The sequence below is a fragment of the Cherax quadricarinatus genome, chromosome 15 (genome assembly GCF_038502225.1).
Source record: "Cherax quadricarinatus isolate ZL_2023a chromosome 15, ASM3850222v1, whole genome shotgun sequence".
NCBI classification, from domain to species: Eukaryota; Metazoa; Arthropoda; class Malacostraca; order Decapoda; family Parastacidae; genus Cherax; species Cherax quadricarinatus.
This window is the reverse complement of record NC_091306.1, coordinates 807,694-826,936: the sequence shown is the minus strand read 5'-3', so window position 1 is coordinate 826,936 and position 19,243 is coordinate 807,694. Positions and strand designations below refer to the sequence as shown.

General features: G+C 43.3%; 1 protein-coding gene across 16 annotated transcripts in view; it reads right to left on the bottom strand.

Annotated features, from left to right (window-relative positions):
• The window catches only part of LOC128692119 (serine-rich adhesin for platelets), a 580,093-nt gene that overhangs the window by 177,526 nt on the left and 383,324 nt on the right, over positions 1 to 19,243 (bottom strand). The window contains exon 1 of one of the 16 annotated variants that reach the window (XM_070085062.1): positions 10,169 to 10,227. The exons of 12 other annotated variants lie outside the window; for them this stretch is intronic. Coding sequence is in view for 1 of the 4 variants with exons in the window: in XM_070085077.1 (XP_069941178.1) it covers positions 9,800 to 9,889 (90 nt within the window). In the remaining 3 variants the exon portion in view is untranslated. 3 more of the 16 variants (XM_070085074.1, XM_070085073.1, XM_070085077.1) reach the window with 3 other exon arrangements.

Sequence of the window (19,243 nt, the reverse complement as noted above, 5' to 3'; positions counted from 1 at the left end):
TTACGCATTTCGTGTGCTTTAACACCATTGTCGCACTTGTCGAAGGCTAATGAAAAATCAGCAAACACTTCAACAGCATTTAGCAAATCTTCTGGAGCATCCAAGACCACGTCGTAATGACTTAGGAATTGTGATAAGCAAGAGCGACCTGTTCTAAATCCGTGCTAGCCTAGACTGTGCAATTGTGATTCCATGTGATTGATAATCTTGTTTCTTAAGACCCCTCCAAAGATAGTTTTTGATGTTGCTGTTATTCGTCTATAGTTGTTTAGCGTTTGCTTTAAGGCCATTTTTATGAAATGGGAGAATATCAGTCGATTTTAGCGAATTTGGGATAAAATCCAGGCTACTCTATAAAATGCAAATAGCCAGAGACAGCGGTGTTTTGCAAATTTTGGTGAATGCGAAGGCCCATGATTCTGGACCTGAGACAGAATGCCTGGGCAGGATATCAATGTGTTCTTCAAAGTCAACTGGACAACGAGCAACATCCAGAAACTGTGGAAATGTCAGCTACATCTTGAGTCTCATTCATGAAAAACTAGTTTGAGTCGTCATCTACAGACTAAACACAGTTGTATTGTTACTTAAATATTTTTCTCATTTTATATTTTTGGTGCATACTCCATCTCCTCTGAGTAAGTCCTATTTTATTTTTTTCTTAAGCATAACACTCCTGGTACTCCTTTTATCAAAGACTGTCGAGTTCAGTTCGTTCTCTCTTCATAATACATTCATTTCTACTTATGGATTAACATAATTGTCATTTTTTATAGTTTTTTAAGTTAATGCATGTGCTTGATTAAGTGGGGGCTGTAAACCACTGTAAAATCTGCGTTTCGCATGTCACATTATCAGAGCTAGAGAATGTACAAATTTTTAGTGACTTTATTTCTTCAGACAACAATCTCTATATCCTTTCCAGCTCTGCTACCTCTCCTACATTCAAAGATATGATAACAAAATAATATTCTAAACGTACGAGTGCAAGCAGGTGGATTATTAGTTAAGGATTTTGGGACCATCGCACCCATGGCCCGGTCTCAGACCAAGACTTCTAAACTGTAAGGAAAGTATCACAGTAATAAATGGTATTAAAAAACACACAAGAAGGTAAAAATAGGTCACGGTGTATGCTTAATGTAAGAAGGAAGTATCATCGTTTCCATTATTTCTCCTGTTTTTTTTTTAAATTCCCATAATTCTGCCTGCCATTTTCTTTGCTTCTGATGTAGTTGCCTAACATCTGGCATGATTATTCGTAAGTCTATTATATGTTTCGCTCAGTGGTTTGTCTACCTTTCGTACTGTGTGCTTATTTTCACTTTATTTTTTCTATACGTATTTAAGCAGACTCAACTTGTCAGCTTTGAACATCATACTATTTAACACAGCCAGCTGGAAGACTGTTAATATCTGTAATTTGTTCTGTCTTCTGCTATGACAACTTTCATGATTATCTTGATATCTGCAAAGTATGATACGATATCCGCTTTGTGATTTTATCTGACTGATAAGAAGCTGAGAAACAGTTACTAAGCTTTTTATATTTTTTTACGACTGAATCTTGTTTAGTTGACGATTAGTTATTAATTCCCAGAATTTTGAAAAGCCATTTTCTTACTATACCTCTTATACCAATTGGCTTTATTTTATCTGAAAGCATTTCATGACCACGTTTCTCAAACGCCTTTATTAGATTAATAGAATTATTATAAACATCGGGGAAACTCTAAATCGGCATGGGCTATAAAACGGGTGGGGAATGGGCTGTAATCAGATTTGTTCCATAAAATTGTGGATACCTACTTGGAATCAACGCCCCCATGGTCAGGTCCATGACCAGGTCTTCCGGTGCAATAGGTCTCTAGATGATCAAGAAGAAACTAGTTAACTTCCTCTGTTCAGCTCCTGATCACAGTGATGTGGTGCCTATGCTAGTTGATGGTAGTTCGTGCTGTTGCCACCAGGAGTCCTGGTCTGAGACAGGAGGATCTTGTGAGTGAAGAACCTGAAGAACACAGAGGAAGACCGCTGTGTAGTTATTAAGAACGACTGCAAGAACATTGTTGAGGACTATGACGTGGACGTGAACAATGACCTCAAGAACATAAAGGATCATGACGTGGTCCTTAAAACGACCTCAAGAACACAGTGAAGACCTATGACTTGAGCTTTAAGAATGACCTTAAGAACACAGTGGAGGTCCATGAAGTGGTCATAAAAAAGACCTCAAGAACATATTAAGAACAACCTCAACATATTAAGGACGGCCTCAAGAACATATTAAGAACGACCTTAAGAACACAAAGCAGTATGTAACCGCAAGACACCAAGGTATGAGAGTGACAGGTATAATAGCCGGTATTTTTCTTATAAAACCCCAGACACAATGCCGACTCTGTACCACTCTAGTCAGCGTGTACCTTGGTTACTTAGCAATTGTGGTCTCCAAATTACATGAATGATGATAAGCACGCAAGTGGAGTGACGTAGGGAAAACAAAGTACTGATATTACTATGGCACAGCTGCGACTGGTTTCGTAAGGAATTCTACCCTCGCAGCCCGGCCTGAGGCCAAACTTTCTTTGTTGATCGTTTGGTCAACCAGGCTGTTGCTGTCAACAGCCCAAAGGCCTACACATCTGTCACAATATGGCTGACCTGGCACTTGTAGCAGCTAGAGTCGTTCCCTTGAGCTCTTCTACCTGGACTTCCTACACATTTCCGCAACACTGCAAGCTCCTCATGATGTGTTGATTGCAACATGAAAGGCCTAGAGCTATCTATCGGATGTGTGTGTGCGTGTACTCACCTATTTGTGGGCACAGGGATCGAATCCTAGTTCCTGGTCCCGCCTCTGTGTGTATGTGTGTGTGTGCTAATGGTACTTTACAATGGGCAATAACGTTCCCCTTTACATCTACCAATGTTACAACGTGTAAATAAATGACAACGTTCATCTTGGTGATAGTAGCAGTGAGTGATGCAGTAATAATATGTTAGGTAAAAAGACACAAGTGCAACTAATGTGACATTTTATTGTGGCAACGTTTCGTAACGGCTTGACAAAGCTCCGGGAGAGCGAGACGTTGCCACAATAAAATGCCACATTAGTTGCACTTGTGTTCTTTTACTTAACATATTGTCGGTAATTCTACCAATATTAATACGCAGTAATAATAGTTTTAGTAAGCGTAGTTATAGTACAACTATTAGTACTATTACTGGTAGTAGTACTAATAGTAGTACGACTCACGAAATCGTAATGACACGATTGCAAACAAACCATACCCCGGCCGGGATTGAACCCGCGGTCAGAGAGTCTCAAAACTCGACGGGCTGGAGTTTTGAGACTCTGACCGCGGGTTCAATCCCGGCCGGGGTATGGTTTAATAGTAGTAGTTGGTGAGAGTAGTAGTAGTGTTAAGTTGGAGTGGTAAAGTGTAATAGTATTAATATTGTAATAGTTACAGTTACAGTACTTGCTCCAGCTGTTTTATCATCACTTTATATCTCCAGATCCGGTCCATAACATTACTGTGTGCATAGCTTGATTTAGGTAAATAGACACGTTTGCAAATATATAGACACATTTGCATAGTGGACATAGCTGCTAATATCCAAACGTTGTATCTGTGTATATGCTGCCTAAATTGATTCTTCGTGTATTTGTGCGATTCATACTCTAGTGTAGTTTTGTCTTCCCAGAACAAAACCTCTGTAAAGATCAAAAGATTTTTTTGTTTCCTGGTTGTTTTTTCCTAAGTCGTTCAGTCTCTCTCTCTCTCTCTCTCTCTCTCTCTCTCTCTCTCTCTCTCTCTCTCTCTCTCTCTCTCTCTCGCACACATACACATATAAACACACACACACACACCATTGGTACACTAAGGGAAAACACCATAAGTGTCCGGGGCCCAAGACTGTTCAACAGCCTCCCATCAAGCATTAGGGGAATTGCCAACAAACCCCTGGCTGCCTTCAAGAGAGAGCTGGACAGATACCTAAAGTCAGTGCCGGATCAGCCGGGCTGTGGCTCGTACGTTGGACTGCGTGCGGCCAGCAGTAACAGCCTAGTTGATCAGGCCCTCATCCATCGGGAGGCCTGGTCATGGACCGGGCCGCGGGGGCGTTGATCCCCGGAATAACTTCCAGGTAACCTCCAGGTAACCACACCTGCCTCCATCCCCCTCTCTCCCCTTCATCACCTCAGTACACGTGCACTACACGACCAGCAAGGCTCAGCATACACAAAATCCATGCATTTCCTGCAGCGTTATCATCACTCTGGGCTTCAGCGTCGTCTGCTCTCACCCTGAATAGGAGGATGTTATTGTATACAACTTTAATATTTTGTTGCTTCAAGTTAGGCTCTGGTGTGAGTTGGAGGAAAAGCTTTTTTGATGTGTGTGTATGTGTGTGTGTGTGTGTGTGTGTGTGTGTGTGTGTGTGTGTGTGTTAGTTACCATTTTGTCCTAGGCACATGTCGATTAGATACTAGGCCTGTGTGTGTACTCACCTAATTGTGGTTTCAGGGGTCGAGACTCAGCTCCTGGCCCCGCCTCTTCACTTATCGCTACTGGGTCCTCTCTCTCTGCTTCCTGAGCTTTGTCATACCTCTTCTTAAAACTATGTATGGTTCCTGCCTCCACTACTTCACTTGCTAGGCTATTCCACTTGCTGACAACTCTATGACTGAAGAAATACTTCCTAACGTCCCTGTGACTCGTCTGAGTCTTCAGCTTCCAGTTGTGACCCCTTGTCCCTGTGTCCCCTCTCTGGAACATCCTATCTCTGTCCACCTTGTCTATTCCCCGCAGTATCTTGTACGTATGTGTGTACTCACTCACCTATTTGTACTCACCTATTTGTGGTTGTAGGGGTCGAGTCCTAGCTCCTGGCCCCGCCTCTTCACCGGTTGCTACTAGGCCCTCTCTCTCCCCGCTCCATGAGCTTTATCAAACCTCGTCTTAAAACTGTGTATGGTTCCTGCCTCCACTACGTCATTTTCTAGGCTATTCCACTGCCTTACAACTCTATGACTGAAGAAATACTTCCTACTATCTCTCTGACTCATTTGTGTCTTCAACTTCCAATTGTGGCCTCTTGTTTCTGTGTCCCCTCCCTGGAACATCCTGTCTTTGTCCACCTTGTCTATTCCACGCAGTATTTTATATGTCGTTATCATGTCTCCCCTGACCCTCCTGTCCTCCAGTGTCGTCAGGCCGATTTCCCTTAATCTTTCTTCATAGGACATTCCCCTTAGCTCTGGAACTAACCTTGTCGCAAACCTTTGTACTTTCTCTAGTTTCTTGACGTGCTTTATCAAGTGCGGGTTCCAAACAGGTGCTGCATACTCCAGTATGGGCCTGACATACACGGTGTACAGTGTCTTGAATGATTCCTTACTAAGGTATCGGAATGCTGTTTTCAGGTTTGCCAGGCGCCCATATGCTGCAGCAGTTATCTGATTGATGTGTGCTTCCGGAGACATGCTCGGTGTTATACTCACCCAAGATCTTTCTCCTTGAGTGAGGTTTGCAGTCTTTGGCCACCTAGCCTATACTCTGTCTGTGGTCTTCTGTGCCCTTCCCCTATCTTCATGACTTTGCATTTGGCAGGATTAAGTTCGAGAAGCCATTTGCTGGACCAGGTGTCCAGTCTGTCCAGGTCTCTTTGAAGTCCTGCCTGGTCCTCATCAGATTTAATTCTCCTCATTAACTTCACATCATCTGCAAACAGGGACACTTCTGAGTCTAACCCTTCCGTCATGTCGTTCACATATACCAAAAATAGCACTGGTCCTAGGACCGACCCCTGTGGGACCCCGCTCGTCACAGGTGCCCACTGTGATACATCATTACGTACCATGACTCGTTGTTGCCTCCCTGTCAGGTATTCTCTGATCCATTGCAGTGCCCTTCCTGTTATATGAGCCTGATCCTCTAGCTTCTGCGTGTGTGTGTGTGTGTGTGTACTCACATAGTACTCACCTAGTGTGTGTGTGTGTGTGTGTATGTGCAATTAGAATATTTCCCGAAAATAAATTACTTTTGACCGTCTTCGAAATTTATCCGACTTGAGTGTGGGCAGGGTGTGGCTAGGGAACAGGGAGTGTACTGGGTGTGGCTAGGGAACAGTGAGTGTACTGGGTGTGGCTAGGGAACAGGGAGTGTACTGGGTGTGGCTAGGGAACAGTGAGTGTACTGGGTGTGGGCAGGGATCAGGGAGTGTACTGGGTATGGTCAGGGATCAGAGAGTATACTGGGTGTCATCATGGTCCTGTGTGTGTGTGTATTGAGTGTAGCCAGGATCTGCATCACATAATCCCATTGAAATCTCACTCAAAACTGGTCTGAGACCTGACTGCGGAGGCCATAATCCCTGGAACCAACAACCAATATATCTTCATGCGAAGCCAAACCTTCAGTAAATTTTACTGTATTTACGAACTTTAGCCTTTGAAGGTAAATTAAATTTAATTACATACAAGAAAAAAAATATATGCGAGCGAGTTTATTTTGGGTAAAAAAAAAATTCCACGGGATTATTCATTATATTTAATATTATACATATAATATTGATAGAAATTAAATGTTTGCAGGAGTGCCAAGACTAGCGTTTGGATGGAACAAAATATATGCATTGCAGTTGTGCAGTCCAGTACTAGGCTGCAGTAACTGCGTAAAAGAGACGTGTAGCTTTATTAAGGAAATCTTTCTCCCAGTAGTTGCTTTATTTATCCACAGATGTTGCACAGGAGCCTGTTTGTTTATCATTTTAAAGGTGTTGTACATGTGTCTGGTTGCTTTATAATCTACAGGTGTTGCACAAATGCCTGGGGGCTTTATTAATTCGCAGATGTTACACAGGTGTCTGGTTGCTTTATCTTTCCACAGGTGTTGCACAAGTGCCTAGGAACTTTATGTATCCACATGTGTCTCTCTTTTTATACATTTGGTGGCATTATATAGTTCGTAACTTGGCAAAAGTTATGGGCAGTATGAGCCAGTAGACCTAATGAAGTGATTCAGACAGACATGGTGCAGAGCGAACTTTTATTGCAGACAACACTTCGTTGTGTGTAGAGCTTTATCAAGCCATGAGTTGATAAAGCTTTAGCCAGTGCGAAACGTTCTCTACAATAATTTTGTTTGAATTGAGTCTTAGTACCAGATAGACGGCCATAGCTGCCATTCAACCAGCGGTGCTATAGTCATAAGCCATTAGAGTAGTGTACCATTAGCTTTCTTTACCCTTATACACTTTCTTGCTATGTACATATGTAGATGAAGAACAGAATTCAAAATTCCTCCCATGGAACGATTCACAACCCACAGTTTGTAGAGGTAATCTTTGTTGACATTTCCGTTCGTCTTGGCACTATTATCATCTATTAAACAGAGGAAGTACCAGTGTCGTTACGCACATCACTTGATCTGGTCAACTGAAATTTGTGTCGCTCCAGCTGAAAAAACGCGGCAGTGATTTATGATCTTTATCTTTCCTAAATAACTGTTTTCTGTAATTGTTACATCACTGAAATTATGAAGATTCGTGAGAATATTGCCGGTAGTCATGATAGTTTCACCTTAGTGGAACAATAAATGTCGTTGTTCATTACAGTCAGGACGTGTGTTATGGACATCAAGATCACATTAATGATGTTTACATTGTAGGTCAGGTGGTGGGTGATGTTGACGAGCAACAGTGTTATCAGGGGGGGGTGGCGTGCTTTATCGCCCAGTGATCTTGTTATCTATAATATGTTGTTTTCGGGCAGGTCCACGGAGGGACGAACAAGGTCACAAATCGGAACTCTGAAAATTGGGATATGACGTTCCCGCATTTTACGATTGCTTTTTGGGAAATTCTTCTTCTGAAAATATTTAATTTGGTATTCTTATCTTTGGCTCATTTATCGTCTCTCTTACAGATGTCCTAAGACTACCAAGGTTTTTAATTTGAGGAAGGAGCTTGGTGTTCCTAGTATCAGTGATAGAACAATTGAAATTAACACTGTACTTGGCGTTAGAACATTATGAAATGAACCACTTTTCCCAAATTCTTGCTAAATTGGGTTGTTAAAATATAAGTATTTCTGTAAACGACATGAGCATGTCACACCTCCATAGAAGTTATATTAATTTAATATCACGTGTGAAACTACTCTGGAGAAACTCAACACTAGTGATCCCTTTCTTAAATCACTTGCAAAGAAGACTGCTCAAGATTTTTTTTCGCTTTACTGTTCGTTTTAATATACCAAAATCAACTCCATTAATGGATCTAAACGGGTCTGCTGGCAGGGCTGCATCTGCTCTTGTTACCTCTCTAGATAAGTACTATAGCATCCATGTTAGGAATTATAATTAACAACTGCATTTCAAAAGAGAACTGTTTGCCTCCTATTGGTGAAACGTTTCACTGTAAGTAGAACATGACTTGATCAATGGCTACTTAGAGCGAAACGTCATCTGTTTACGAGGGTTTGCTCTGCACGCAGTGTTTTTACCATGTGTGGGCAAGTGTTGCCAGCCAACGCTAATACAGTCCTGTTTTAATGCACTTAGTGTTTATTGGGGCCCAAGTACGTTCAAATACAATTATTCATTAAAATATCATGTGACAATTATCGTGTGCTCTTACACAAGCATTAGTCTTGGCGATTATTTTATGGGATATAATATTGTTACGTAATAACAAGACTTTCACTGCGTGTAAATTGCGTATCGCTATGACTCACGTAACGTACGTCATGCATAATAACATGCCTTACACAGCACACGTCATGCGTAATAGCATGTCTTATCATTGATGATATTTATCAGCGAGACTTACTAACTGCCTCGTTTGACATCATTTTTGATCCATGGATGTGAAGGCTATTTTCAATTCCCTGGATCAAGAACCCTTCACATGAGCCAAGGGGCCTTTAATAGGGTTCCTGTGGATTTTCCCATTAAGGCACATGCCTAGGTGACCTGCTCCATGAGGCCCCACTTGCGTTGTCGGTAGTCGGCAATACAGGCACTAAATAAACTACTCAGATGTAACACTTTTTGTTAAGATAACAATAACAATGATCCGTCTAGGAAACATTAATTTTAAGGACAGTGTTAGTGTACTAGATTAACAGTTATGGCCTTTGTAGGCGCTATTCAGTTAGCAATTAGCAAAAACGTCGTTACGTTGCGGTAAGAATATTTGCGATGTGAAACACTTGACAAGGCTTGAGTTATTGAGGGAAGCCTCACACAACACACCACACCTGGCTTAGTGTGCTGTGAGAGAAGCCTCACACACCACACCACACCTGGCTTAGTGTGCTGTGAGGGAAGCCAGACACCACAGCACCAGAATTGTGTTGAGTTGAGCACAAGACACAGTACAATGTGGGAAGGGGGAACACAAACACAGTAGAATGTGGGAGGGGGGTAGCACAAGACACAGTACGGTGTGTTATGGGGGAGGGGGAACACAAGACTCGGCACAAGTCAGTAGTGTTGGTGGACTTCCGTGCAACACCAGCAGGTGTGTTGTAACAATTCTCTAATGATCTCACATGGAGGTCACCCGCGCTCACTCTGGTCCCCGCCTTCCCCTGTTGAACCCTCTCTTTCTCTCTCTCTCTCTCTCTCTCTCTTATGGAGTGTTTCCTTGTTTTCTCACTTGTATTGCTTCTGTGCTCGGGACAAGCGTCTTACAGCATAATGCATGTAGGTTTATAATTCAATATCCCATGTGAAAAATGAGTGAGAAACAATAAACACCCGCCAGATCCCTCCCACCCACTCACATGATAAGACGTTGTTCTTGTCCTCGTTGTCCCTCGCCTTGTGTGACACATCTTCGCATGTTTTACACTGGTAGCACACTGAATGCACATAGTACGCACAACATATAACCAAACCGTATAAAATCACTTGATCACTGAGATCTTGAACCTTCCTCTCTCACGAACGTAGGGTTTCAAAAGCTGCTTAGAATAACGAAAGGAGTACTAGACAAGCACCGTGTGTATCCCTCTTCACCGCTGAGAGAGAACACACATGTAGTTCACTCAAGCACTCTGAAGCCGCGGTTATAAACTAGTTAAAAACAAAGCATAAGCAGGAGTGAGCTTAGTGGCTGGAGGTGGCTGAGTGAGGAAGTGAATCACTCACACACACACACACACACACTCCCGACCGTCTGCACACACTGACTGAGTGGTATGCTTGGTACCGACTTATTCCCACTATCCTGCAAGTGTCTGTACACGTGTGTGTGCGTGTATACGCTCGTGCTAGTGTACACAATGTGCGCGTTTCGGTAGATTCACACGCGCGTGCGCACCTGCTCGGTCTCTTGAACGTTATGAGATTTCTTGTTCGCAGTAAAAGGGGAAAAGAAGATTGGAAAATTAGGTTGTGTTTGTGATGCAGTTTGTCTTATTTGTTTTCTCAGTTATGAGATGAGGTAATCGCAGTTCTTTTTGTTTTATGTGGACGAATTAAAGGTGACTAGCAGGCGACGCAATAGCAGGGTGATGCTGGGGCACGCCATGATGTATGCTGAGGCACGCCATACGCATACGCATACGCATACGCCATACGCATACCCATGATGATCCTTTTCAAATCACTTGTTCTCTCTAGGCTGGAATACTGCTGTACATTAACATCTCCATACAAAGCAGGTGAAATCGCAGATCTAGAGAGTGTAGAGATCCTTTACTGCACGTATAAGTTCTGTCAAGCACCTTAACTACTGGGAACGCTTGAAAGCACTTGACTTGTACTCGTTGGAACGCAGGAGGGAGAGATATATCATAATCTACACTTGGAAAATCTTGGAAGGAATGGTCCCAAATCTGCACACAGAAATCACTCCCTACGAAAGTAAAAGACTGGGCAGGCGATGCAAAATGCCGCCAATAAAAAGTAGGGGCGCCATTGGTACACTAAGAGAAAACACCATAAGTGTCCGGGGCCCAAAACTGTTCAACAGCCTCCCATCAAGCATTAGGGGAATTGCCAATAAACCCCTGGCTGCCTTCAAGAGAGAGCTGGACAGATACCTAAAGTCAGTGCCGGATCAGCCGGGCTGTGGCTCGTACGTCGGACTGCGTGCGGCCAGCAGTAACAGCCTAGTTGATCAGGCCCTGATCCATCGGGAGGCCTGGTCGTGGACCGGGCCGCGGGGGCGTTGATCCCCGGAATAACCTCCAGGTAACCTCCAGGTAACGCCATGATGTATGCTGGGGCACAGTGTATGCTGGGGCGCACACCATGATGTATGCTGGGGCACTGTGTATGCTGGGGCATGATGTATGCTGGGGCACGATGTATGCTGGGGCATGATGTATGCTGGGGCACGGTGTACGCTGGGGCATGATGTATACTGGGGCACACCATGATCTATTCTGGGGCACGTTATGATGTATGCTGGGGCACGCCATGATGTATTATGGGACACGTCATGATGTATGCTGAGGCACGGTGTATGCTGGTGCATGCCATGATGTATTCCGGGGCACGGTGTAGTGAGATTGTGCAGTGAGACAGGACTCGCTCTTTCAAAACATAACTCTCTCCCCACCCTTATTTCTCTCCCCCACCTCTTCCTATTTCACTCTGTCTCTTCAAACCCATCTACTTTTTTCTCTACTTCTTCCATACCCTTCTGGCTCGTATCCCTCCTGTAACATGTAGCTCGAAAGTAGGGATGGGCGTGTATCCTCAGATCTGCAGCACATAGACTCCAGACTCAATTTCAGAACATACCCTTCACTCTAGCAGTTACTTTCATTTTTTTCTTTATCTATGGTTAGGTTTGACTAGTTCAGGTTACATAAGTATATAAAAATTTACATTTAACCACAAATAAGCTCATTAAAAATAAATCCTCGACGCTTCCCTGACGTTTCATGACGCTGGACAGCGGTGGTTGACCAGCGTCATGGAACGTAAAATCTGCGAGTGAGTGTATCGCTCGTTGGATAAGAATGCTTGTTACTTAGCACTGGAAGCATAGCATATTGTTTTGTTGGGCTATCCTAGGATAATAACGCTAGAAGGTTTAGGCCTATCCCAGGATAATAATGCTCTGATGCTTAGGGTTATTCTAGGATAATAACTTTCTGGTGCTTAGGGCTATCCTGGGATAATAACGCTCCGGAGTTTAGGGCTATCCTGGGCATAGAATTATCCTTAGTTATTTCCCACTTCCCTCCCTTTCACGCATTCTCTTATGTGTGTGTTATCCTCACTGACGCCCCTTCTCACCTAGCAGTAATAACAAGCTCCAGTATGTTAGCTAACTGTTATGGGTCATATTCAAGGGAGAAAATCATATTCTGCTTAGGGTAAAAAAAACTCGAATCGGGTGTAAGAAACTCCAGTACCTGCAAATGTAAACCAAGCCACTGGAGAATCAGAAAAACAAGTATTAAGCTTTTTGTACTTCTGTACTTCGTCAAGAGCTATGCAATGTTGCAAGAACTGCAACAAGTAAACCATACCCCCGGCCGGGATTGAACCCGCGGTTCAATCCCGGCCAGGGGTATGGTTTGTTTGCAATCGTGTCATTACGATTTCTTGAGTTATGCAACAAGTAGGCTGAGGGGAAAGATTCTCTTAGAGAATCTGGTACATAACCTGTCCTGGCAGATGTGCCAGATACACATTCCCACTTCTGGGAGAACCTTTCCCTTCGACCTGTTACAACATTTGCAACATTGCATTGCTCCTCACGATGCACGGAAGTGCGAAAGGCTTAGATAGAGCTTATGGTGATTGCCTCTGAAAACAGTGAGTAGGTTGAAAAATTGTAAGTGATATCATTCGCCCAGTATTATAGTATTATTTCTGTTCTTCACTCTAAGAATTCATAAATATAATTTTGCCTGTGATATTTTATTGTTCTCAGAAAGTTAAAATATTATTTGACCAAGTAATTATATAACCATCCATTCAAAATAATTGAGTTCCTTTCATTTGCACTTCAGAATTGTCATCTAAGTATTTCTTTCGTTGTGGTTCTTGTCCTATTAAGGTACATTACTGAGTTATGTACCAAGAGGTGAATAGTCTCTTACACCCCGTTGTAGGAAGTGGTGTTCTAAGTGACCTGCCAAGTGGAGAGAGAGTTACTCTTTCTTCCCTGGGTAAGTAAGTGGCGAACTGATTGATCAGACCAATAATTTGGTTAAGTGGTGGAAAACTGTAAGTGGCCAGGAAAAATTAGGAAGTTCCATCTTTTACTCCTGGTATGATCGGCTAGTGTTATCTCTCCTCCAGTGGCTTGTTTTGCATATAAACTTATTAAATGATCACACTTGCTGCCACCACTAGCAGCTCTCAACCCTAAACAGTGTGACGTGATGAGGTGGTGTCCTTGTGACAATGTTGTCTCCGCTAGCGACAAGCAATATTTTGTGACTCCCTGCGTTTTTCAATGTGTTGGAATACACTCGCAGTGTGCTACTACCTTGCTACTTCGCAAGTTACGCAACGGGAGTGCACGTAGTGCGTGGCTACTCTTTCCATTATGAGAGTTACAGTGTGAGAACGAAAGCTGTTAGCATTGTTCTCGTGTCGAATCCCATCCGACAGGATTGGTTACATATATAAAGTAATTAAAGTCCGTCATCCTGACCTGTTAGATTTCAATAGGGAATTGAAGACAGTATCAAATATCTCAGTATGAGCTCAGTAGCTACTGGAGCTTATAAGATTACTTCCAGAAAAGTTATTGTTACTTGACTGTGGGATGAACTGGTTCACAAAATGACAAAGGTTTTATTGTTTATCACTGTCATAGAGAGAGAGAGAGAGAGAGAGAGAGAGAGAGAGAGAGAAAGATAGAGAGAGAGATTCCCAGAGGGGCGAATTTAATGAGTAACATTTAGTGGCTGAACACAGAATAATAAAATGACATTATCCCCCTGGTACTGGTAGTGGCAGGTTGAAGTGGTGATGGCTGTTTGGGCGGCAGCAGCGGCGGCACTTTGGATGGGAAGGGAAGGGAGGATGGGACTCGTTACCACCACTCTTTTCTAATGTTTTATTCCCACTGTTGATGGAGCTTTTTCCTTCCCAACTTTTTCTCTCATTCTCCTCTCCCACCCTTTAATTTTACAGCTAACAGGAGAGCTAGTTTATTCCACCACCCTTCTCTCTAAAACCTGCGCAGGCACAGCATCATCTCAGATACTACTCGTCCATAAGGAAGGAGAGATCGATTTTGCAGATAAGTAAATTAGTTAATTCTGGTTCATTTCACAAGATGGTTAGGATGGTAACACATATATGATGGTTAGGACGGTAACGTATGTAGGATGGTTAGAATGCTAACTGTAGATTTAAGAAAGTGACTTATTTCTGCTGGAGTCCTGAGCCAGCCTGAGACCTCAAGTCACATACAAAGGCTAAGTTTGACTTCCCAGGCACCAAAAAAATATTTCATCCGAGCTTCTTGTATTCCTTCTTTCCCGCTGCTCCCGATTTTTTTCCTATTTTCATTCTCCTATCTCTATCGTCTTTTATAACTTTCTGTCTATCCATTTCTCTGTCAGTCTCTCTCTCTCTACATCTCCCCCGCCCCCCTTCTCCTATCTCCACTTTCCCATACTCAACCTTGTTTCTCCCCCTACAGTCTCTTAGTCTTTTAAAACAACTTCCTGTCCCTGACCCTTCCTAATCCCTGCCAGGCTCTTCTCTCCCCTCGCCCAGCTATTTTCTTCTTTCCTAAGCATCGCTGTCCAGTACACGACACTTCTGAATATCTATTCCATATATATTGACGCTTGCGGTGTTAACACACTCACAAACTGTGTATGTGCAAGTACACCTAGTTGGGCGAATCCTATTAAGCCGGCATAGTACCGTGGTTACCGCACTGGGCTCACAGTTTTAGGATTAGTTTGCGATAGGTTCGAACCACATCCGTTCCGTGAGTTGGATGTTGTGTAGGGTTCGGCAGAGATTTTGGAATAAGAAATACACACGTTGGGTATCTGGAGGCGTATAATTAATGTGATTTGAAGGGAAACCCAGGAGCCTTGCCTTCATTCAGTCTAGGTCTAACGGGAACTGAGCGAGAGGCTTGTGACTGGCGTCACACATGTGCGTGATTCGTGACGTCATAGCTAGTCACTGAGCCTATCTATAAAGTGGCCGGGAAGTATACTACACAAGTACACAGTAACAATGCTGACAGGGAAGCAAAGAGGGAAATGTATGAGAGTATAGTTATACCAACGATCTTACATGGGTGTGAGGCATGGGTGGTGAATGTTGCAACAAGGAGAAGGTTGGAGGCAGTGGAGATGTCGTGTTTGAGGGCAATGTGTGGTGTGAATATAATGTAGAGAATTCGTAGTTTGGAAATTAGGAAGAGGTGTGGGATTACCAAAACAGCCCCTTCTCAGAGGGCTGAGGAAGGATTGTTGAGGTGGTTCGGACATGTAGAGAAGGTGGAACAAAATAGTATTACTTCCAGAGTGTATAAATCTGTAGTGGAAAGAAGGCAGAGTAGGAGTCGGCCTACGAAAGGTTGGACGATGGGGGCGAGATAAAGGAGGTTTTGTGTGCGAGGGGCTTGGACTTCCAGCAAGCATGCGTGAGCGTGTTAGATAGGAGCAAATGGAGACAAATGGTTTTTAGGACTTCACGTGCTGTTGGAGTGTTAGCAGGGTAATATTTATGAAGGGATTCAGGTTGTAGGTTCGCCAGTCTTGTCCCGGCCCGGGATTCAGGTGGAGCTAGTCTCTTGTAGTTTTTGTAGTTACCTAACCGTTCAAAATTTTCCCAGAATGTTTCTGTAAAATGTTCCAAACTCACGCTAGAGAGAGAGAGAGAAGTTTAGACGACTTATTTAGCAGATTTTTATTTCATATTTATCCAGGGGGGACGAAACGAAACGCAGTGTAGAGTCTTCCTTCAGAATTATGGGTTAGTTTTGAATTCTTCCAGCCAAGGTATTGTGGCTTTTATGTCTTAATTTTAAGTGGCTGTCAGTCATTCCATGCAGACTCAACTGGATGAGTACGTAAGAAGAAGAAGAACAAGACGACGACTGCCTGGAGGTTACCTGGAGGTTATTCCGGGGATCAACGCCCCCGCGGCCACAAGTGAAAACTAGAAGTTCAAATGAAGCAAAACTTAAGGAAGAATTAATTGAACACTTGCAGCACCTTGATATTATACGTAGTGAAGGCCAACCACATACATGGATTTAGAAGAGAATTTAACTAAACCCATCAGGTCAGGCGTCAGCAGATGATCAGTGAGGCCTAGAACATGAGCCCAACCCCTGCAAACACGAAGTTTACGAGCCTCAGCCCAGTCTCACACAGCATACACGAAGCCCAAGAACCTAAGTTTATTCTCACAGCAAACAAATCTAGGTGAGTACACAACCTGCCTTCGACATTCCTACACACTCCACCATCCCTACCCCCAACCCCTTCTTTCCCACCAACACTTCACCCACTCCCTTTCCCCCCACCGCCTTCATCCACCCCCACCCCCCATCTATCCAGCCACCCCCGCCTACACAAGGAAGCAAACACGGGAGGCATGACTCAGCCGGAGTGGAACGAGGAGTAACCCCACCAGCGTCCACCACCGAGGTCGCTGCCACTTCCCCCCACACACAACTACCCCCAACAAACACCCCAACAACCCCCCCCCATTACCACCTCTGCCTCCGCCGCTGCCACCATCACTCAAATCTGCACACCGAAATCACTACATACCAAAAAAAAAACAAGAGGCTTGGCAGACAGAATAAGGACAAAGGAAAAAAAATCTAGAATTTTGCATGAAGCTCAAAATATTTCTATACATATGCTAACTCCAACTTAAGAACTACCTGTAGAATTGGATCATTAATCACAGGAGGTTCATACACGGACGATGAAGAGGAAATGAGCGAAATTTTGAAAGACCAGTATGAGTCGATGTTCAGCAGTCCCCTCAACGAAATCAAGGTGGAAAATGCAGACTTTTTTCATTCTATCTGAAGACCATGCAGACCAAATAAATGACATTAGCACTGGTACCATATAATTTGAAAATAAATATATAAACCATGCTCACTCATTCAGCATCTGGATTGGATTCGTGGAATTCCTTGTTAAAAAGTGCAAATTACCAGCAGGACGAGCCCTCAGTGTCCTTTGGTGAAAGAACCTAGATCTAGGTGGAATATCAGAGGCCTTAAAGGGAGTTAGTAGAACACTATCTAAAAATTTCATACTAGTAGCCCTAACTTCCCACATCATAAATTTCGAAAGAATGATGAGACGCCATGTTAATAAAAAAATATGGAACAGCACAGTGTGCACAACCCAAGCCAACATGGTTCAGCCACTGTGACAGAATTACAGAGGCGTTGGAAGAAAATCTAAGCGCAGATGTGGTTGCAAAGGCGCCTAATAAATGCGATCACGGGGTCATTGCACACAATATAAGAGCTATAGGCATAACGTGAAAAGTAGGCGGATATATTTTCAACCTTTTGACAAAACATAAAGAGTAGCAGTAAACAGAGCAAAATTCAGCATTAGCGAGCTATTAAAAGCTTCAGTTCCCTAGGGTTCGGTCCTGGGACGACGCTGCTGCTAGCAACTGCTAGACATTACACAACACAGGAAGTCACTAAGCACGAAATAAAAGCATACACAACCCCCCCCCCCCAATAACAACAGCCACAAAACTCACAGTAACAACAGCCTCAGCAGGCATAGCGAGACACAACAGAACCAGTCATCAACCAAGGTATTTCCTAATGTGATGCAGCTCTTCTCTATCCTCCCTAGCTCGACGACTTCACCCATCTCTTTTTTTTTTTTTGTTACACAGGGTTTGACAAGGTTAAGGATCCCTAGCTTTATTGACAGCTATTTACAGGTTAAGGATTCCTAACTTTATTGGCAAGCTAAGAGCTGATAAATTAGACACATGTGCAACTTGCCCCAATATGATGCCTTGCTGATTCCGTTCCATTGAGGACTACACTTAGAGATCTACCATGAAGGTAATCACTGAGGAGACATAGCGTAGAGCCTGCAATTCCCAGTGCTTGAAGTTTTGCTAAGAGGCCCTGGTGCCACACCCGGTCGAAAGCGCCAGCAATGTCCAGTGCTACCACACAGCTGACTTTGGGTTCATCCAATGACTGGTGCCACTTAGTGGAGAGGTTTAACAACAGATCAGCAGCATATTGACGATCAGAAGCCATATTGACGATCACAAAGTAGTGAGTGGTAGTCAAAAAACTCTGTCATTTGTCTTGAGATTATTGTCTCAAGGATCTTACCAGTGATTGACAGGAGTGACACTGGTCTGTAGTTGCTGATTTCTGCTCTGCTCTTCTTTTTGTGAACAGGGACTACATTTGCCTCTTTCCATAGAGAGGGTCATTTACACTGTACTAGGCAGTGCTGAAAGATGCGAGTTAGAGGTGCTGCTAGCTGGTCTGCACATCTTCTCAACAATCTTGGGCTCAACTTGTCTGGGCCCACAGCCTTTTCTTGGTCAAGCGATTTAAGAAGGAAATGCACCTCCTCCTGCCTTATTGTCACCACTGACAGTTTTGACACAGTTCTTGCAGCTAGCCAAGGAGGGTCCCTTGCTGGATCAGGAACTTGCATTTTGGTAGCAAAGTGTTCAGCAAAGAGGTCCGCCTTCTCTTGACTACTAGTAGAGGTGGTCCCATCCTGTCGATTTAGAGGTGGAATAAGTTCATCAGGCAGATAACCTTGTCTGTCCTTGACCAGGGACCACCAGGTCTCTCTCTCTCTCTCTCTCTCTTTACACAGGATTTTACAAGGTTAGGTCCAATTTCCAGCTGATGTAGGTAACGTAGCGGCTAAGAGCTGCTACGTTACCTACATCAGCTCATTTGAAAGCCTTTTTATTGTTATGAGACATGCAAATATGGAACAGGATGAAGTTGGAGCCATCTGTGGGCCAGCGATTTCATTTGGTCATCCGACTTTATTTCGTTAATGTCATTATGATGTACGAGCATGTTCCAGACTCTTTCTCTCTCTATCTATATCTATCTATCTATTTCTATCTCTCACTCTTACTAAAAAAAAATAAAAATAAACCAAGTGTCTATCGACAAGTGCCTTTAACAACTGGTAAAAAAAATACATTTCCCAATAAACATTTGATACACATTCATACATCCACTTTAAGGTATATTAACTTTCAGTCTCACAAGTAATATTAAATATTCATACCAT